Source organism: Elgaria multicarinata, chromosome 5 (assembly GCF_023053635.1).
Source record: "Elgaria multicarinata webbii isolate HBS135686 ecotype San Diego chromosome 5, rElgMul1.1.pri, whole genome shotgun sequence".
Lineage (NCBI taxonomy): Eukaryota > Metazoa > Chordata > Lepidosauria > Squamata > Anguidae > Elgaria > Elgaria multicarinata.
This window is the reverse complement of record NC_086175.1, coordinates 53,759,723-53,782,301: the sequence shown is the minus strand read 5'-3', so window position 1 is coordinate 53,782,301 and position 22,579 is coordinate 53,759,723. Positions and strand designations below refer to the sequence as shown.

At 37.9% G+C, this 22,579-nt stretch overlaps 1 protein-coding gene across 1 annotated transcript in view; it reads right to left on the bottom strand.

The window, feature by feature from the left end:
* The window catches only part of WWC3 (WWC family member 3), a 68,466-nt gene that overhangs the window by 6,780 nt on the left and 39,107 nt on the right, over positions 1-22,579 (bottom strand). Inside the window, exons 10-19 of the mRNA XM_063126368.1 lie at positions 19,668-19,910; positions 18,800-18,889; positions 16,610-17,184; positions 9,049-9,169; positions 6,788-6,862; positions 5,919-6,005; positions 4,898-5,090; positions 2,624-2,791; positions 1,861-2,012; positions 441-597 (exon numbers count right to left, since the gene is read on the bottom strand). Coding sequence (XP_062982438.1) covers positions 441-597; positions 1,861-2,012; positions 2,624-2,791; positions 4,898-5,090; positions 5,919-6,005; positions 6,788-6,862; positions 9,049-9,169; positions 16,610-17,184; positions 18,800-18,889; positions 19,668-19,910 — 1,861 coding nt within the window. The remainder of the gene's footprint in view (positions 1-440; positions 598-1,860; positions 2,013-2,623; positions 2,792-4,897; positions 5,091-5,918; positions 6,006-6,787; positions 6,863-9,048; positions 9,170-16,609; positions 17,185-18,799; positions 18,890-19,667; positions 19,911-22,579) is intronic.

The following is a 22,579-nucleotide window of genomic DNA, read 5'->3' as shown; positions in this document are numbered from 1 at the left end:
CTCTGTAAAAGAAAGCACAGTAACTTTCAAATGGGCATTTACAGAATGTGTAGGATCTCTATAGTGAAATAATAATTATTATTATAAAATCAAATAATTCAAATGTACTAAGCTCCATTATAACAGGTTGGAAATCTTCAGCCAGACATCAAAAAGTCTCTATAAATATAACATGGACCCATGAAAAGTGTTACCAGAATATCAGTAGCAGTGATGAGAAGGCCAGAATTCCCCCAAGAGATCAGACTAGTTAAGAGCTGAACAAACAGGAAGATCTACAGGCTGATAGAGCTGTGTCCCATTGCAAGACAAACAAGAGTATTGAAGACAAGGGTCTAGGGAGAAGAAAATGAGGGTGTATGACTTGGAAAGATATCCCAGACCTAGCTCAGTTAAGGATTAGCAAAAACTGAAGCAGAAATGCAATTATCTCCACTTGCCTTTAGAGGTGGAGGCTGGGCTTTTCCAGAGGCATACTGATCTGTCTGAGGTGCATACATATGACTTTGTAACAGTTCGCCACAGTAGGACTCTGGGTGAGGACTGATCTGCATGCAATTACTACATCCACTGTCAACTGATTCTGCTTGCCAACTCCTGTAAGCAAAATGTTTACAATGATTTAATTTAACATATTATTTTTATACTTTTAGACTGCTCAATAATCAAAGTCTTATGGGCAATGTACAGCTAAATAAAAAAACAAAATATAAAACAGTAAATAATGGGCTGGTTCACATGACACAACAGCCCAACATGAGTTATTTAACCCATGGCAAGGCAGCGGCACATGCAGGGAGCTTGCGGCTGCCATTTTGCATGTCCAACCTCTGCTCAAGGATTTTTGTGTTGTGCAAACCCGACAAGCATGGGTTATGCGAGAGTCAAATAACAGGCATGACCCATGCTCACAGGTTCGCATGACATGATGATCCCTAAGCGGGGATTGGATGTGCAAAGTGGCCACTATGAGCACTGTGGCTCGTTGCGGGTTAAATAACCCAGGATGAGGTATGATGTGTCATGCAAACCAGGTCAATGATGAAAACAGAACATAATTGAACCAAGATCAAAACAGCAGCAAGGGGTCAAAACAAGCAGCACAAATAACCGATTTGCTAACATAAAATCAGCAGCACCATAATATAGGCCAAAGATACTTTAAAAACAACAACATAGCACAGTTCTTAAAAAGGCCTTTATCTAGAGCCAAAAGACTATAATGCAGATACCAGGTCAGCCTTTTTAAAAGGGCCTTCCACAGACAAAGAGCTACCATTGAAAAGGCCCTCCCTTGTAGTCTTCTGCACTGCCTCATTTGACAGAAACAAGCTTTCAAATGAGGACCTTAGGATCTGAGTCTGAAGATACTGGAGGAGTTGATCCTTCAGATAACCTAGCCCCAAGCCATTTGATCATATTGGCCAGATACATAAAAGCAATTAAAAATGTGTTCCAATAATTAAATTTCACATTTGCTTTTTGTATGTTAAATTTTTGCAGTGTATATCTATCAGATATACCCTGAAAAAATACTTGCAGAATACCAGCCCCAGTGACAACTATATAACACCTCTTTTTGTTGTTATGAATCAGAGAACACCAGCTTCAAAGAAATGAATGTGCAAGTTTATTACTCCTTGACCCTGTTCAGACAACACACTAAGCCATGGTGGTTAAGCATTTTGAGCTAAACATTATGGTTTACCGTGTTCTGTGAACTGTGGCTTAGCATATTGTGAGAACCATTCCTAACCATGGTAGCTACATAACTACAGATTAAACACACCCACTAACCATTTGCTGCAAAAGTGTTCTCAGCTTAACCGTGGCTTAAGCGTGACTTCTTTTTAAAGTTACCTCTCTGACACAGCTTCCAGCTGATCTTCTTTTTGTTCCATCTCTAGAATTTCCTCTTCTGTGTACTCCAATTTCACTCTCTCCTCTGCTAGCTCTCTTTCCACAGCTTCCAGCTGAGCTGTGGTCCTAGCTAAAAGGGCAGTCACAGCATCCTAGAATGGAAAGTGAAGTTCAAACAAAGTGTCACTAAGTTTCTTGAACAGAAAAATATAAGTTAACTTTTCAAAGGATGAACAGGAATGACTGAGTTCAAACGGTTAGAAAGGATCTTTGAATGATGCATTATAAAATATATTTGGTTGGGAATTTCTCTGGACCAAAGCATTTTTGCTGTATTTAAAACACTTTCCTTTGTTCTTTTTACCTTTTCTCAACAAACAGCTTATGTTAAGTTAAATTACAATTTAAATATTGAGATATGGACTAGTTCAAATATTCCAGAATGCTCTAAACATCACCATATAGTTGATTATAGAGAAGAGTGAGTGAATGCGCGCGCGCACACACACACATATTCTTCGGACACGTTCACACTTACGTATGACCGACAAAACAATTACAATTGAATAGTTCCATTGATGAAAAGGAGCTCCCAACAATGCAAGTGACTCTGGACCTGTTTTATCCACCAGGCCAGGCATATTACACTGTAAAGTATTTTCCTCATCTTTGCCTTTAGTACGAAACGTCCTAAGAACAAGTTTCCCCAACATACAAGAAAACATACATGAGAAATTTTACTAATGTTCATATATGACCATACCATTTTCCCTGTACTTTTGTTTTCAAAAAACTGAGAAGCATTGTCTTCACACTGGTGTTTGTCTTTTGTCTCTTCGTGATCTGAACCAGTGAAGATCTGGATAGGGAACCAGTGAAGCTGCATTTCACTAGAACTTTCATATTCAGCTAGGTTAATCTGAGCAATGCCCTGTGAAGATGTTGAAGCAAAATATGCAAATATAATATTAGATAAAACATTTCTTACTTACAAAGCTATTTCCTATTAAGAGACAATACTCACTGAAATCCCCAAAGAGGTGTGCTTCCTGTTCTATAAGGTTGTCCCTGTTTACCCAGTGCTATCTTTGCCTTGATATTCTGTATTCATTCTTGTACCACTCACATTGCTTTTTGAACTCCTCCATGTTGAAAAACCAGTTTGCAATTAGCTGCAAGAGCTTTTCAAAAGGAAACACCACCAATACATGTGCTTTAGCTTTCTGTCCTCCCTGGACCAATTCTCCATTGAAAAGCTTCCACACTTAAGATTCTGTGATGTTCAAAGAGCAATTGGGGACTTTTAGGATGGTATTCTACAAAGGTGTCTTTGAAAATAAACAAAAATGTCAGGAATGTACATGTCCTTTTGGATACCATTGAGTCTGAGATGTTCTAAAATAAAGTTCTACAAAGTCCTAAGATGAGGATACTGTGTTCTCATAGTTTAAGATGACCTGTTGTGACAGGGCATTACAAACAGTTCCTTTTAAAATAACTAATATATTATAGTAGATTATTCAAAGAATTCAGTGTTAACTGCATATTAAAAAATTGCTTTCCATTTAACACATTTTCATCCATATATCAACATGAAGAAATACTGATATCCTAAGGCAGTATACTTGTTCAGACACAATACTGAGTAATGTTTAGCATTAAAATAATGAGCTTTGAGCTTGTGTGTTCCCCACTGCCCTCTCCATCCATGAGGCAAAAACTGGAAGCTGTTACTTCAGTTTTCAATCACACAGTATAGTATGGTTTGATTTGGTATAAGGCAGCTTCCTATGCTGAGAAAACCAGCTTCATTAACCAAGGTTTGAAACAGGCTTGTTTCAGTTAACCATAGTTAAGATTAATCACAGCCTATCCAGGTTAGTATTAGGACCAAATGAGACCTGCGAGACATTACTTTGATATTTCAGGAGACACAATATATTAACCTTAAAGAACAGGAATGTGATTTAGTAATATTACCTCCATACACTGGCTCAATGCAGACATCACACTAAGCCTTAGTTAAGGAAGCTTAACTGTGATTAGGCATGATGCCTTCATTGACAAACCATAGTGCGTGATCTGCTGGAAAACCAGAATTAGAAACCATGGTATCCGTTAACAATGGCTTTGTATAATACCTTAATTTACAAATCAAAATTATAGATAGTACTCCTCCTGCACAAGTTGCTGCACCATGGAAATGGGAGTGAACCTTCAGCATTCAGCTTTATGAGGACAGAAAACAAAAGCCAAGGAGCAGCTCTAAGCAATAGTTTGCCAGGTGTACATTTGGAATCTCAAACCATTGTCTGGGTTTTACACTACAGAAAGCACAAACCATGGGGTTTGATCCAGACTTAGTCATACTTGGAGTAAACCCATCAAAATAATGGAATTTAAGATTAGACATGATTAATTCAACTTCCATTGATTTCAATGGGTCTTCTCTAAGTATGACTGCATGTCACTTCAAACCACAAAACTGAATCCACTTAAAAAAGGGACATGGATGAAAAAATGAAAACTTAGGCCTCATCTACACCAAGCAGGATATTGCAGTATTAAAGTGGTATATAAAAAGCAGGAGCCACACCAAGCAGGATATAGTGGTATGAAAGTGGTATATAGTATGTACCAATAGGCCCCAACAGTTGTCAGTGCACTTCAATACCGCTATAAAGCACTAGTGTGGCTTCTGTCTTTTATATACTACTTTCCTACCACTTTCATAGTGCAATAGCCTGCTTGGTGTAGAAGAGGCCTCAGATTAACTAGTGATATGACTAAACATCAAATTTTGTTTTAACATGCTGAATATTGCATATGAACACCCCATAATGTAACCCTTTGTTAAACTGTGTCACAGTACCAGCAGACTTATTGTCCACAAAACAGGAATTATATTGACAATTATGTTAAATTTGAGCCACCTTTGAACACAGAAATAGGAAGAAATAGGAAATCATTCCCTTCATTTACAATTTAAAAGAATTCATAGTGTCATTTTTTATTTTTACATAAAGGCACCCCTTACCAACAGTTCTTCTTGCTGATGTTGGCCAACTGAGCAGATATAAAGTTGCAGTGATTTTAACTTCAAGATACTTGAATGTACAGGAATCTGGAAGACTTCATTAAATATTAAGGGAGTTTGGAATTCCAAAGCTCTAGAACAGTAAGTGGTTGATATGCCTGACTCAAGAGATGGTAAATATATTCTCACATGTCTGAAAATGGCAAAAATACAAAGAAAGTAATAGCTGACAAACTGTAGTAGTAATAGGAAATTATTTTAAGTTGCTAAGTGAGATGGAACAAAACATAATTTTCTGCTCACTATGCAACTTAGATTTAATGTGGGTTTTAAAAGGGCTGCAAATCCTTGTAGATGTTACAGCAAATGTCTGAACTTTGGTAAATATTGACATGTGTATATGACATCTAGCTATATACACATTGCACCTATGTTAAAAGAGCTGCACGGGCTTCCTATTAGCTACCAAGTCATGTTCAAGGTTCTGTCATTAACAGCCAAAGCAGTAAACAACTCGGGATCAGGCTACGTAGCAGACCTCCTTCTCCTCTATACACCCAGACAACCTTTTAAGATCCTCAGAGGAGAAGATTTTAGTCTTTCTGGAACTGACAGAGTGTTGCCATGTGAATATTTTGAAAGCAGGCCTTCTCAGTAGTGACACCCACTCTCTGGAACTCTCTCCCCCATGCGGTTCAGAAGGCATAAAATGAGGTGAGTTTTAAATGCCTCCTGAAAACATACCCGATTATGCAAGCTTTCCCTGGCTTGTAATAGAGTAGCATGATAATGTGCCCTTTGATGGTTTTCTATTGTTTTTAAAGTTGTTAGATATCTATTTCCCCCACTTGTTAGGCGTATACAAGTAAATGTATTCATTTCTATGAAGTTTTCCAACATTAATCAAAAAGTGAATTAACCACTATCTATCAAAAACTACAAAGTCAAGTAGTTGTGTTTGATTTCGACATTTGAAGGGATAAACAGCAATGAATCAAACTATGCAGATATTTCAGCTTACATTTTACAACCTTCTTTCACAGCAATGCCAGTAAAATTCTTTAGCTGCAACACATGGACCAGGAGACACTCACTTCCGCTGTCATGCCTGAAAAAAGTTGTACAATAAATCGCCAATACAAGCTGGAGCACAGAGGCTACAAAGATGAAACACTGTTTAAAGTCAGGATTGTATTGTTTGAATCAAGTGAGAATGTTCAATCTGGCAAGAGACTCCAGAAGTGCTTTTAAGGCACTCAGGATTTGATGAATATTGCCAACTTCTTCAGGCATGTCTTTACATGCACTTATTTAGCTGACAATTAATAAAGTAATAAGCTATCATATGATGAAACGAGGTTCTTAAAATCATATACACAATGAACAAAAGAGAAAGGAATGCAAGAATTATTAGTGGTCCCTTCTGACACCCCCCCATCCCAAGATCTAGGATTGATGAATCTGATCTCTTTAAAACGATTTATGTGTCAAAGCCATAATGAATTGGATGTTTGTGGTGAATCACTTGAATCCCACCTTGCCACGTGTGATCTGGTGATTTTCTCTACATCATCATCATCATCACTTATATAGCGCTTTATTACAAAGCGCTGTACATAAAAGGTGTCAGCAGTTTACAAAAAATCAAATAAATACAATAATTCTAATAAATGACATTAATTAAATTAAAAAAAATAATTTATAATAGTCTTCTCATTTGGAACAAGCATACATTCTAAACAAAGCAGAGCCTGGGTGATTTTCATTCGCCACTTATCAAAAGTCCCAAATATCAAAATTCCTTAACCATTAAGGATGTTTCGCATTTTGGCAACACATGAACAGCTATCATAGCAATGTATATTAGTCCAGGAAGAGAAGAATACTCACACAAACCCAACTTGCATTTTTGGCTCTTCACTACTGACTGCATCACTGTACAGTGTTTCTTCAACATCGTCATTCCTACGTGATAAGGAAAATAAGGGATAAAAATGCTAGCACTGGAGCAGTGCTTTAGTATTATAAATAATATGAACCACCCAGGAAGAGAACCCATGGTTTGTTGTTAGGTTGTGAACTCTGGTGTTGTTTGTGGTTAGCAACCCATAGTTAAACTCTAGTGGAGGGTTCGCATATAACGACAACTGAAGATTCAAAACAACCTGCGATTCAATGACAACCCATATTCTCAGATGTCATTACATGCAAACTAGGCCTATGTCTATTGTTAATAGATCATTTTTTAAAAAACCATTCAGTAGAATCATAGGACGTTTCCTTATACTAGTCAAACTATTTGTCTTAACTATTTGATAGCCTTCCCCTCCAGATGTGTTAGACTGCAACACATGGCCATGCTGGCTGGGAATGCTGAGAGCTGCAGTTCAACACAGGGCACCAAGTTGAGGAGAGACCTGTGTAGTCTAGAACAATCTTCTCTGACTGACAGAGGCTTATCACAGTCTTTGGCAGAGGTCTTTTTCAGCACCTGCTACCTGATCCGTTTAACTGGAGATGCTAGGGATTGAACCTTGGACCTTCTGCATACATTTTTTTTTAATCTGATTTATATCCCATCCTATCCAATAGGCTCAGAGCCTTATAAATGTTGCATGCCATAAATAGCAATGAATTCATCCTCTAAGCTATTAGGGGCCTCACTTGCCATAATAAGACTGTTTTATACAGTCCTTCATTATGACAATCAAATGCTGGAACCAATGGCTTGGATCCTAAGACTTATGAACAGTTAAGTTAAGGGGATGTTTTTCTCCTGTTGTCCTCCTTGCTGTTCCCTGAGCCTTTCCAGAGCATCACGTAACTCTCCTGAACAGGGCTGCAGCAGAAGTAGGAATCTTCCCAAGACAGACAGAGCAACCTTCACAAGTGGAGCTTTGTGCTCCCTCTGCTTCTCCCCTGGTTAGTAGTTAGGTTTGTTTGACACAACTTAACCATAATTAATGCTAACTAGGATTCATTCTTCACCAAGATTTGAAGTTGGCTAATGGACAGGCAGCAGGACATTGCACCAACCTAAAGGCAAGTCTCTGCAATAGACTTTACTTTGATAACAGAGTTTGCGGGTGTAATATTGCTTGGCTCCAAAGGTATCCTTCTACTCAAAGCATTCACAGAAGGACTATTTCAAACATAGCATAAGATTGTGGTACATGAAAAGTGAACTGAAGTTCAGACATTTTTTCCGTTTGTACAAACACTTGCCACTATTTTAATTGTTTCCCTATTTTGAACTGTTTATAGGCAACATATGCGAAGCAAGGCCCAAAGGCTGGAGAACATGGTGTTCCACGTTGTGAAGCACTGGCAGAAGCTAATTGCAAGCCAGTTTAGATGTCCAAGCTTGCAGTGGTTGTAGAGAGCATTCCAGGTATTAGGGCTTGCTTTTTAATGGAGAACTGCATGCACCCCATGTATAGATATGTAGTTTTGGGATATCTTCGCATTATTGTAAGACTTGCTCCAGATATTTTGTTGTGTATAGTTTTGGTGTTTGGACCTAATCCATAAATGTTTTCCCTTTTGCAAAGCGATAGCTTTTCATTTACAACTGCTATTCTTGTAAACAATGGATGCTTCTGGAGGGAGATTCTCTTAGCACTTCCAATGACAAGGCATGGGGAAGCTATTCTTTTCTTAATGGATTGTCTGTAGCAACAGGAAAAGATGGAAGAAGTGGTGGGAAACATGGGAGGGCTACAAGTGGACAGACAGCCCCCCTTACTTGGCTATGATGTCATAAAAGCCTCATCTGGAAGCAGCCTAAGTATTATCTTCCATTATTTTCTCATTATCTTTCATCATGTTCTACTGCTTTTTAAAACTCAAATTTAAAAATTGCTCAAATAACAAACTTCAACAGGTACCTCAACTAGCATAGGGAACAAAAGGAGTTTGCAAGAAAGCTGTTATTAAGCAAGTTAAGAAAAAATATAAAACATTATAGTCAGCCAGCAGCCAAAGTGACACAGAGAACCAGGTAAAATTCACCCTGCTAAAACATGTTAAATTATTAGCCATTTGTCATATTCAGTAATAGAATAAACAAGACTTTACCAAGTATTTTTGTTGCTTTTAAGAGGAGGATGTTAAGTACAGTTCCAATTTACAACACATTTATACAACCTGACCTTTTGCTTAAAGCTTCAAACACGCCACTGTCACTAGCCAGTGAATAATTGGACAGACATGCTGAGACTCGCCTGGCTCTTCTCTCTGACCTTCTAGCACTGTCTTCACGGAGGGTCACCGCTATAATGTGGGAAAACAGCAAAGACAATGTCAGGTTGGTTTTCTCATCCATTTACAAGGGGGGGAAAAGGAAAACTACATCTAGGTAGTTAATACAAATATAAGATTAAACTTGCCATGGTTCCACCCAGGTTTTAAGATATTGCCCTTTTCACAATAAAATAAACACTGCTAAAGACTCACTTATTTCAATCAACAGTTGAGCACAACCTTATTTTTGACTAGATTGTGCCACTTGCTTCTTTGGTGACAATACACACTACTATTTGGGAAGTTTATTGCAAAACTAACAGAAAGCAAAATAAATTGCTAAAGCCATGCATAAATAATATGTTCATAAGGCAACATACTGTCCGTTTTCATTGGTCTAATCCACTGATATTCACCATGTAGCTTTCAAGTCATACAATGAATATGCACTGTGAATGCAAGTCATTATTCCACAAGAAAATTGCAATGTACAGAATCTATAACCAGTGGGTTGGATTCAGATTAAATTGGTTGCATTTAGTTTCCAATGAAATCAAAGGGATTTAAATTAAGTCATGATCAGCTTGTCTCATTGGTTTTGGACGAGCTCTGAAAAAAACATTCATAATCCAACACAGGAGATAGGTACATAAGATGTACATAGGACTTCTCATAGGACTTCTCATAGGACATTCTCTTACTCCCATAGATGTCATAGACCAACTAGTTGCTTAGTGATAGGTTGGTGCCCATTTTCTACTAGAAAATGGGCACCAACCTATCACTAAGCAACTAGTTGGTCTATGACATCTATGGGAGTAAGAGAATATACTAAGCATCCTGTGCATATTTGCCTCCACTGTTTATCCCTGGGATTGTAGCCTTATTACAGCATAAGATTGTAGCCTTAATGACTAAGTGCAGACTTCACTGCCTGCTCTGCAATATTAAAATCAACATCTATTTAAAAGGCTTGCAAGTGAAAAGTAGGATCCAAAAAATCAAGGGGAAAACATCAATGAATAGCATTTATGGTTGTTGGCTTCCTATAGCCATCTGATTGGCCATAGGATTAGAACAGGATAGTGGACTAGATCAATCTTTGGACAGATATAACAGGGCTCTTATTTTCCATAAATCCATTTCTTTTACTGCGTCTTTACTTTTATTTTTTAGATTTGTTATATTTATACCCTGCCACATTATCCTAGTGGTTTCTCAGGACCAAATAACACCTCTCTTCTTCTAGTAGTTTACAAAATGCATAGAACTAAACCTTAGGGTAAAATCCAACATGAATCCTATTTAGAGTAGATTCACTGAAATGACTGGGAGTAGGTTATTCATGACCAACATTTCTATGGGTCTATTCCAAGGGTCATGATGCACATAACAATAGAAAGTTGAGGGTTAAGTAACTGATTTGCTGAGATACAAGCCACTTCCATTTTCTGTAAACGACTTCCAGTCAGCCTGATCAGAGGTTGTGAGTGTGATGTGCAAACCCAGAGTGCTGGGTTGTTTATGGGCTAAACAGCCAAGCAGTTAATCCAACAACAAACCATTATGTGGAAACTGGGTCCCAGTAGGACTTATGCTGGATTTTATCCTTAACCTACAGAATTTAACTTAGCAGTAGCATCAATAAACCTGGAAATGAAGTGATCACTTCCCAGCTGAACTGCCTTGGAAACAGTTTGTAGCATCCAGTTACTCCTTACCAGGAAGAAGAATAAATTTCTCAATCATTAGCAGAGATTAAAGGAATAAAATACAGAGAAAAATTATGCTCCCCAATGTTATTTTTCTCAAATGGTGTTGCAAAACTGTAGTATTTTTATGAAATTGTGATGGCCAGAGAAGGACAAAAAAAAGGTAACTGTATAGTCAAAAAAAGCAGACAGACTAGCAGATTTTCTACCACAGGATACTGTAACTTGGAAATTGCAAGAGAGGATATGATATATAAACAAACAAGATGTAACATGGAAATGTTACAAAACTCAAACATATTATAAATTTTGAAGCTTAGTATTTTTCTTGATGCTTGCAAGCCAGGTAAATAAATACCTGAATATCACAAAAAATAATTTGGTGCTAGCTAAAACTTACTAAAAATTAGCAGGAACACAGCTTGAGAATAAAAGGCACAAAAACTCATGCAGCAGGCAAACAGAAAAAACACCAATAGAGCATTTTCCTCTTTGCCCAGGCATATGGCGGCACATCCTAATTACCCACATGTTTAGTTTTTAATCGGTTTTTAATGCTTTATGTATGTATGTTCTGTGTTTTAGTGTTTTAAATTTTGTATACTTGTTTTTACCTCAATTTTAGAATTTCTGTAAACTGCCCAGAGAGCCATGGCTATGGGAGCGGTATATAAGTTTAATAAATAAATAAATAAATATAATTAACTAAAATTAAAAATCTATAACAAAAAAATTAAAATGTACCTTACTAGAGGATTACATATCTGATAAACTAGACCTTAATTTTTTGAGAGATTAGTGATCTTAATTACTTATATACACACCACCACCAGTTTGGCATATCCTATAGGGTGATTTGATTTAATTATCATGAAGCCTGAGACATCAGTTGATGGACAGCAAAGCTGTCATCAAGATAAGTCAGGTTGGTTACTCGAATTACAGAAACAGAGTCATTAAGTAGTATGACGTTTTCTGAATTTTAATATTTTGATGACAGCTTTTTAAAAATTCCTCGGCTACAGCTTATCAGCATGTTAAGAAAGAAGCTTCAAAACAGAATCTTAAGGCAATTAACAGCAAATATTAAATGGCAAGTCTTCCCTGCACAAATGCAGGGAAGCTAAGGTCCACCACTTTTTTCCACAGATCCTAATAAATTGGGTATTATGCTATGTACTAAGGCATATTTATAAATATAAATAAATAAAATGGATCAACACATCTGCCTGCATTTTGGACTGCTCTTGATTGGCATACAATGGTGAGGGATGAAGGGAATTGTAGTCCCACAATGTCTGGAGAGCTACATGTCCCCAATTCCTGTTGTAGGAGCTGTCATGATAAGCTCCTGGACTTCCAAATATACCACTGCACTACTGGTTAATACTGCAGCAACTAGAAAGGGTTACAGTGGATACACATACGAAGATTTTGAATGAAACCAATGAAGCATATATTCTGTCCTTCCAATATGCACACAATACTGAAGAAAACACAAAAACAAAAATCTACATACACACACACACACATACAATGGGCTTTACAGGCAGGGGGGGAAAGACCCACCACAAAAAGGAACTCTAGTTTCACTTACAGCGATTTTTTCTGTTGTGCCACATGAGAAACAAAATACAAGAATAATTTAAGTAAGCAGTGAAATCAATTTGTCAAAACTATATCTATCTATCTATCTATCTAGTTTAAAAATCAATTAATTAAGAACAACCTGAAAACTCTGTAACTGGAGAAAATGTAGATGGCGTTAGGGTAGGAAGTTTAGATCCAATTATTTGCAAAGCCATTACCACAGTCCGTGGTAAAAATATGTACTTACTGAAACAAAATTGCATTGAAATAAACTGGACTTTGCAAAATGGAAAACAAAGCATTTAAGCCTCACTGATTTAATCAGAACTTACAGTATTACCTATGTTTTACCTATGTTCAGAATTTTAAATTGTGAGTATATGTAAGCTAGCATGCTGGTTCCTGCCTGCTTCTGCTTTCCAAAATCCATGATCTGTTATTACTTAAAACTCTGGGTTGTTTAACTCTAAGCAATCCAAAGTGCTGGGTTCACATGAGATGACAATGGAGGTGCCTAGGTTGTTTCAGAAAGTGGAAGCAGGCGAGAAGGCAGGACCCAGCACACATATCACTTGTGCTCACAAACCCATGGTTTGTTAGATGAAACCAGGGCAGGAAGTTCAAGTTCCTTAAATGGTGCTTATACACACTAAATATGCCCAAGATTTCAGCCTTATGGTACTTCACTCTCTCTAGATTGCACTCACATGACTTTTTTTTTGTTACTAAAACATTTCTATAAAAATATAGTAATTAAAAATTAAAAAAATTCTCCCATGCCCTGCTTGGTGTCCTGGAAAGTCTGCATCATATATCGCACTGGTAGTGCAGTTCTTGCCTCTCAGTAATGTATTTCTGTGGAGTGGTTTCCATATGATTCAGATTACTTTTGTCCATGCCTGTAAAGCCCGTCTCCTTCGGAAGGAGTCTACTGATATGTTAACATGCAGCACACCTGAACATAATTCATATCTAGTATATCTACCTTAGTTCAGCACTGATATAGTGTAGTGGCTAAATACTTTAAGTCCCATTTATTTCAATGGGTCTACTATAAGTAGGACTAATATTGGATATAACCCACACTGATTATTCAAAATTTGACTCTGACATTAACTTGCCAGATAGCCTTAAACAAACTGCTTCTTCCTAGCATCAGTCTCCTTTCACTTGCAGTATGAGACTGTAATTCTGACCTACCTGATAGGGTTGTTGTAAGAGTTACTGGGCTAGTATGTAAAGTGCTTTTAATATTGCAACTCTGAACTTTATAAATTATTATTATTAATTATATGGATGGGCACATTTTGTACATAAGATATAACAGATGTTAGTGCTGCAGTGCCAGGGCCACAATATGTTCTACAGTTTATGTGTTGCCTGCATATAACAGGTTATATGCAGGCAACACATACAGTTTGCTGTTGTTTCCTAATTAATGAAAAAAGATCCCATGGCATAATTTCATCCCCCCCCCCCGGCGAAAAAACAGTCCTATTTTATGGTACTCCATTAGATGGCTGCCATTTGATATGCTCTGTACCAATGTTAAAACCAACAAGAGTGTGTTAAAACCCTTCATCTTTAAACATTAACCCAGCCTCATGGGAATTGCTCTCCAAAAAGGATAATGTCTAAGTGACCCAACCCTGTGGGTTGGGGCCAATGACAAGGGTCCTGTCCGCAGAACAGGCACCCCACTGAGAGGGGGTGCTGAAACAGTGATGAAAATATGTGTAATTGGCCCCAGTCTGCATAATTCAGTCATTTATGTGTTGCCTCAACCATGTGGGAGCCACTCAAGGGGAACATGGTCATGGAACTAAGGAACATGGGTGCCTCTCTGAGCTCATGCTCGGCCCAGTCATTTGGTTTTGGTACCAAAACTGAGCTTACATCTTGTCACACAAAAATCCACTTCTGGTTTTCACTCCAGTATTTCTACCATCTCATCATCCTAATTCACATGGGGGTGGGGGGAGAGCGGGAGGGTAATCTTTCCGTTGTTGCCCTTAAAAAATTGGGAGTTGGAAACCCTTGGTGATCTCCTGCGAATTACCCAGAGATCTACCAGTATATCATAGGCCCTTTCTACACCTAAGGATTGTCCCAGGAAAATGGAGGGTTCTGGGATTCCCTGTGTGTCATTTGCATGGACAGGGATGATCCCGGGACGATCCCTGGAAAAAAGGCAGATGTAGAAACTGCCATGATCTACACCTGAATTAAATTACCCAACATCACACTTAAAACTGTGATACAGAAAGCAAGCTAATTAAACAAATGCATTTTAAAAGTTCAAACTTTGAAACAAAGAATTTTATCAATCAAGTAAATGTTATAATATATATTAAGAGCAAACATTTGATGAAAATAATTACTGTACCTTGTTAAGGTTTTGAACATACAATGTAGTAAGGGGCTCATGCAGCAGTTAAGCGGAAAGCAGTGACAGAAGGGGGAAATGCAAAAGATACTTGTGCCAGAAAATAGAAAAGAAATTAGGTAAAGGACATCTTCATTTACCCGGAATGAAGAAATCAGCAATACAGATCTAGTAATGATTACAAATGCATTCAAAGTTAGACAAAGAACTTCTTGATCTTTGATGAATTAGAATTCACTGATAATAGAGAGGTGGATACATGCCTAAGTGCTACAGGTAGGAGCAAATAACTAGGTAACGGAAAATTGGTTAGGAAGCAGCCCTGGAAAACAGGAATTCAACAAAAGAGTTAAAAATCAGGATGAAAGGAATAAGGACAGTTCTAATAACAGCTAGCCAGTGTTTGTAGTAAAATTTTAGCAGCAAGATGAAGACGTGAAGGATTTTAAAATAAATAATTTTTTATTGTGAATATCAACAAAACAGAACAGAAAATACATCATGAAAATGAGGGGGGGAAGTGAAGGATGTAGAAATGATGGAGTAATTGTTGTTGTAGGGGTTTCAATAACCTCGATTTGTGCAACAGATTTTGGTGTCAAACATGGCCATCAGAACCCTGCATACCTGGAAGTCGGGAGCGACATGTATCTTTGACAGTGACCAAGTACTATGGATTTGTGTGGAGCTATTAGGGTCTCTGTATGAAATGAATGAAAGGGTCACTGAGACCCTTTCATTCAGCTCTACAAATAATGCAAGTACTGAAAACAATATAGGGGATTACTGCAAGGATAATTTAAAAACTGCAAGCCAAGTCACATGAGGAAAAATTAACGAAATATGGTTAGTTTATAAGCAAAAGACTTAAGAAGAACAAGTTGAGACATTTTGAATGTTTCAAATATTGTCAGAAAGAAGGAAAAAACTAGCCCAAGTCCAAAGCAATTTAAAGTGCCATTAGTTGCAACAAACATGCCCTATTGATTTCAATGGGACTTAAACATGACTAATATTTTCTTGATGTGGTTCAATGTAAATTCTATTGAGATGAAGTGACACTCAATTATATGTATTGGAGCAAAGAATGTGAACACTTCAAAAGTGAGAACAATTTAAGTAATTAAAAAAAACTAAATAGAGGACATACAATCTCAGTATTTCAAGGTTTTAAGGAAAAGGCTGCACAAGCATCTTTCAAAGATGCTTTGGGTAGGGTACCATGTATCAGAGACAGCACACATGTGGTCTTTTCTTTGAGCACATGTAGCAGGCAGGCTGAAAAAGCATTTTTTCCAAAGTTGCAATAAGGTAGCATATACCAAAGGTGGACTGTAACAATTACTAGCATAATTCCGTGTTAATTAATAAGTTATAAAGTATTATACAGTATACATACTTACAATTTCTCAGCATCTGCTGGATGTATGTAATATAGTAATGTATGTATGTGTTTGGGATTGTCTGTTTGTTATTAATGTTTGTATTGGTTCTGGTCAATGACCGTAATAAATTTATTCATTCAGTATACATACTAACTGATAACATTTTCATTAAGACTTTAAAAAAGCACAAATTAATTACATAAAAATGAACTAAAAAGTTTTGAGATATGCTGCTGTTTTCACTACAAAAACTGAAGGTCAAACAAGCACTTTAAAGGCAATTTCGTTGATCTCTGCCGCTGCAGTTTTTTAAACTTATGGGTTAAACATATATTGCATTTTCGGGTTTTTTCTAGATTCAGCAACACAAAACGTTAGAGGCTAAAAATTAATTTACCTCCAGAGATTGGCAGATTGGTCAGTTGCAGCCCTGCTTCCCGCAGTCCTTCATTGCCTGTGGAATATTCAAGAGCCTTAGATGACACTGTTTCTTGTGCCTTATCTTCACCTAGAATAGAGACCTGACCTCGGAGTACTTCTAAGGCACCTGTGCCCATTATTTCCTCATATCCTTCTGACCTTTGGGCCAATGGAGAATCCCGAGAAGTAGGTAGGAAGGGAGTATCCAGGGGAGAACTTGGAGGAGATAATGAGGACAAAGATGACCGTGAAGACAGAGACGCCAGGGACAGAGGCGTATCCAAAGATCTTCTTTGTTTACTGCTACTAGAAGTTCCAATAGATTCAAGGTACTGTATGTCTTTGCTATGAGAATCAATTGGAATTGGATCATAGCGTATATGCTGCCCATATTCTGTAGCACTGTCTGATTTCTCATATTGAGGAAGACCATAAATGTCGGTGAAACTAATAGAACTTAGAGAACCCCTGCTGGATGCCAACGATCCACGGCTGGATGCCAGTGACCCCCGACTGCTGCCAGAAGATATTGTCAGTGTGCTGGCAGACAAGCTAGAATACAAACATATGCATGTATTAATTATGTTTTCAGAAAACTCAAATTCAAAACCTAGAATTTCTGTTTCATCAACAGCAAGAAAGCACCAGATCAAATGAGAAAGCAGAACAATAAGTGATTATTGCCTCACTATTACAAATGTAAAAAGGAGCTGGTTCAAGTGTCATATGGGACAACCTTTGACTCACATGCCCCTTTGCCCTTTCATTCCCTCTTGCATTTGGTCTTTTTGAGACAAACCATAGTTTATATTTACATCTACAGTGGCAACCTATGGTTTATGCTTGCCCTACAAAATAGAATTGCAATTCTGGCTTGAAGGGAAAATGCGACCAGTTTGGCTGCAATTGCATTATCCCTACAGTTTGCCCAAGAGAAGGGAAGCAGATTGGATGAGGGTAGGCCAGAACATGTAATCCTGAGGTTTATTTGATGTTACATGTGGATCAAGCCAATGAAAGTTCAGTCCATTCTCACAGGTTTCTTCAACTGCATTGATTAAGATTTTCCATTTCTCCACTTTGTTACTCTCAAAGTGGTTTCTTAACAATATATAAGTTATGAAGTCTGGGCTTTCCTTTTTTCACAAGTGTCCTTAAATATTCTCTTGGGAATCCAGTATTCGAAATATCAGCCACCATTTTCTCATAAGCAATTCAGTCCATTTTAAACTTTAGAGTAGGACATACTCTACCTAGTGCAAAGACTGGTCTAATATTGAATGCCTGCAATTTATTGCCCTTCATAATAAGCATTTATAACAATGAATATTATTGCTACTAATGTAATTAACTGATAGATTACCACCCCCCCCCCAAATTAAAAACGAATTGTTTGCACATAAATCCTGAGCCATAAACCCTCAGGATTTAGAAAATTGGCCAGCAACATACTAAGTCCACATCTTCACTTCTTTCAGCTAAATTTTGAAACTTAGCAGCTTTCTGGGGTTTTGTAGTTGAAACCTAAATCATATTCTTATTCCAATGAATCTGCCACAAAGGAATATTCTATCAACTGTAACCATAACAGTACGTCGGGGGAAAATAGAATTCTGTCCCATTTATGTTATAAGACCATAGTCTTCTAACCAAAGCAAAATACCTAATTATATTTTATTTTTTTAGGAACATGTTAACACCCAGACCTGCTAGCCTGAGGGTATTAGGATGGGGTGGAAGCTTTCCTGCAGTGGGGGAGAGGAGCTCTTCCAGAAGGGGCATGTGTGCTCTGGCAGCCCTCAGTAGGCCTATGGAAAGCTGCATGGTGCCATTGGTAGTAGGAGCCAAAACAGGGCATTCCAGGGGAGAGACAGATGCCTCTTCCTTCCCCTGAGAGGCCCCAGGATCAGTCTCTTCACCATCCTGAAGCTGACATGGGCATTTCCCTGCCCATACAAACCTTTGGAGAGAGGAAGAATCACTGAAGGCAAAAAGGAAGATCCCACCTCCACCCCGGCCATGTCTACCTCAGCCAATGTGAGACAGCCAGTCTTTAGAAATGGCAGGTGATCCACCACTCCACTACCCACAGCCACAGATACTAAGGACTGCTCTTCCAAACATGATTTGCCATAAATACACAACTCAATTTCTCTGAGGTACTAACCTTTTCAACTGGGAATATAAATAGGAAGTTAAACGAGTTGCCTCTTCCAACTGCATGAGCAAGCAATTCTTCTTCTCCTGTAGCAGTATCCTATAATAGAAACGCACCGTCTTACTTTGCAAAGACAAATAGATGCTCCTCATCTACATTTCTGTCAGTGTTTCCTTACTTTTTGAACATTTGCACATACACAGGTTGACAGTATGAAACACATACCAGATTACTGGGTGAGTACTACACCTGAACAGGTAAGATGCAGTATGCCTCACATGACTGTATGACTTAGCTAATCTCATCAAAATGGGTAAGTGGCCGGAAGGCATATACACAGAAGGTGAAGACTCTGTGGACAATCTTGGCACAAAACTAGCGTGTTTAAACAAAGCAGCAGTGATGTTTCTACCACAGTATCTTAACTAATAGCAGGGGAGAAAAAAATCATTCTCAGCTTCTGACCACCAGATGCTTAGGACCCACAGGTGATGGTTAGTAACACCATGCTGTCTTCGAAGAAGTATGTAGAAGGTAACAAAGTTAAATAGAGTGTATAATGAGATTGGCCTACAATGTGATCCAGTATGGCAATTCTTATGGGCTTATATCTATGGATTCTAAGTTACATTGGCTTCAACTGGTACTACTCCCATATTTACTGCTCAACTGGTATCAGAGAGGTAACTTGTTAAATAGGCTCTGGAGACTTAAGAAACAGAGGAATAGCAAATGAGAGCAAAGTAAGATTCAGCTGTTGATTTGGTTAGTGGTATTTACCACTGTACTGTTATAGCCTCATAATTGCATTATAATTCCAGTGTGTCTGTTATATACCCTGTAGCATCTAACAAAATAATCAATTAAATTCTCAAACCTTTCAGCAGCACCATGAGAAGAAGTGGCTCGAGCCTGCTGGATCTCATCCTCCAGGCGCCTTTTCTCCTCCTCTAAACGTTGGATGTCTTCTGGTGACCGCTGTTGCTGACTTATGAGCTGCAGTTCTTGTAAGAGAGCTTCTTTCTCTTTTATGAGCTGAAGACGGTCCCTGTCAGTCTCAACCATCCCTGGCCAATATTCATGATCTTGTAGAGCTAATTGCTGCTGTATACTGAAAACCCTTAATTACACAGGGACACAAATAAATTAAATTACAAAAGAAGGAGGAGGAGGATAATCTCTACAAAGACATAGGAATTTAGTCCTGAAAGTCCTTAAAATATAATTGCAATCAGCAAGATGAAAATGACACCACACACTCATTTTCTGCCATCATAAATATCTGGAAAAAGCAGCATAAGCTTGAAAAATACCGTTCCATATACTTATTTGCCTTTTCAAGACAGCCTAAAGCGATATACCAAAATGTAAAGCTACAAAAAATGACAATTTTGAACTTTTAAAAACGTCTATAAAAAGAAAGCAACAAAAGATAGATAAGACAATTAGCAACTGGTTTGCACGTAAAGAGAAGCCATCCTGGATGAATTTCCCAGCGTTTTTGTTGTTGTGGAGGCAGCGGCTGCCATTCTGAATATTCAAGCTGCAGCGGGGGTAGGATGGAAGGTGCTGTACCTTTATGATATATGCAAGCCCAGCAAGGGTAGGTTGTTGGATTCTGGGTGGCTTGTCAACCCCCTCAACAACCCACCCTCATCAGGTTTGCACATAGACAACCTTTGGCACACCCTTGCTATGGCTCGAATATTCAAAATTCACCCACAGTGATTTTCATTACGTGCTAACAGGGTCTCTGTCTTTTATATTGTCTTGTTCATGAAATCACTTGTTTTACTTTCAAATCTTTTTTAAAAATGTTAGAAACAGGTTGTTTTAATAGGAAAAACAAGAACACATAAATCAGAAGATATTTGCATCCATCGTCCACCAAAGTATTCCACGTGTATTCCACGGGGGGGGGGGGGGAGACGGACTGTGAACATTATCTATGAATTTCCACTATCATGGTGTAGGGCTGAAGTATGCAACCTGGCATCTTCCAGATTTTTTGAACTACAACTCCCAGAATTTCTGACCACCAGCCATACTTACTGGAGGTTATGGGAGTTGTAATCCAAAACATTTGGAGAGCACCAGCTAGCCTACCTCTCATGTTGAGCAAAGAGAATAAACTCTTATATTTTATTTCCACTATTTTGAGTCTTTAAAAAAGTTATCTGGAGAGTTGACTTAAGACTCTAGTTACATCTCAAAATGGAAAAGGAAACATCCTTGGATTTGTAGCCAACTCAAAATTTAAAAATACTGACGTCTGGTCTCAAGATGACAACCTCAATTAAACACAGTGGCACTTTCTGCAAAGTAGCAGCTGCAGAAGTAATCCATATTTATTATTTGTTTAGCACCCCCAAGGGGGGGAACTGTGTGGAACACATATGAGAACAAGCACTGACCATATAGTATATAATTTAATATATAGCAAACTTCATCCTTAATATATTACAAGATTGAGTCTTCTGTATTGTCAGAATCCTTGGAGTTGATTACAGTAAAGGGCAACAAATAAATACTGTATACATTTTTAGCAAGATTCCAAAGGAAAAGGCAGAGCCAGGCAAGTTTACATTTTTTGAAAGAATCTGCTCGACTCCATTGGTGACACATATACTTTGCTCTCTCATCAATGTGGCTAAACAAGGAGCCTGGTTAAAATATTTTAAATGTACAGCAGCACTTTAATTTTGTCAATTGTCGATTTAAACCAAACACAGCACATTCCTACACCCACACTGTGCAACTGCAGTAGATGTTTCACTAGCAAAGTGAGGTTCAACACTGAAATATTTTGTGGAGACAAAAGCCCTACAGAAATGTCAGCAAGCTAAGGGAAGGAATGCATGATAAATGAAGAATGTGACCACAGAAATAACTGATAGAAATAAATATGTTCTGAGCTGTTCGACTTAAAAAAAAATGTTTTTACTATCAGTGTATATTTAATACACGAAGTAACAGTTTTTTGAGCAAGAGATAATAGTTAAGGGGCCAATCTTATGCATGTTTAGACAGAAAAAAGTCCTACAATCCCCCCGCATCTCCCAACCAGCATGGCTGGCAGGGGCATGCTGGGAGTTATAAGACTTTTTCTATCTAAACATGCATAGGATTTTATCCTAAATCACAATGAGGGGAAAATATTTACTTCAGAATGGAAACAATTTATTTTCAAATCATAGGTATAGGGATAGAAAGTACATTAAGGTAGTATCTAGCACAGCCTTCCCAAGCTCGTACCCTCCAGATATTTTGGAGTTCAATTCCTATCAGCACCAGACACCATGGCCAATGGTCAGGAATTCTTGGGAGCCGAAGTTCAAAACATCTGGAGGACACCAGATGATCAAATGTACGGATTCCAGTAATTATTTTGCTGAACGCCTATGCTAAATTATCTTGGTCCACTTTTTATACTTGTACCCATTTTACATGGATCTCCCCAGTGATCTCTAATCCAAGTTACTGATCAGGACCACAGCGATTTCAACAGATGATCTTAGACCAATTACTAGTTCCTGTCTTGTTTTACTATGTCAAATCACAACAAAAAGGAAACAGCACTTTTTCCGGTGTAAGGGCTCTGGTGACTGAATCTAAGGAAAGTGTATTCTTCTGTCAGTTCCTGAGACTCAAACATTAACTGCAATTTGTTCTTTAAGGGGCACATTTTATTATACTAACTTAGATTCACACTTTTAAAATGGTGATGAAACCTACCTCTGTAAACATTCAGTGGGCCTAAAATTAACAATAATAATGCAATATTCAAGC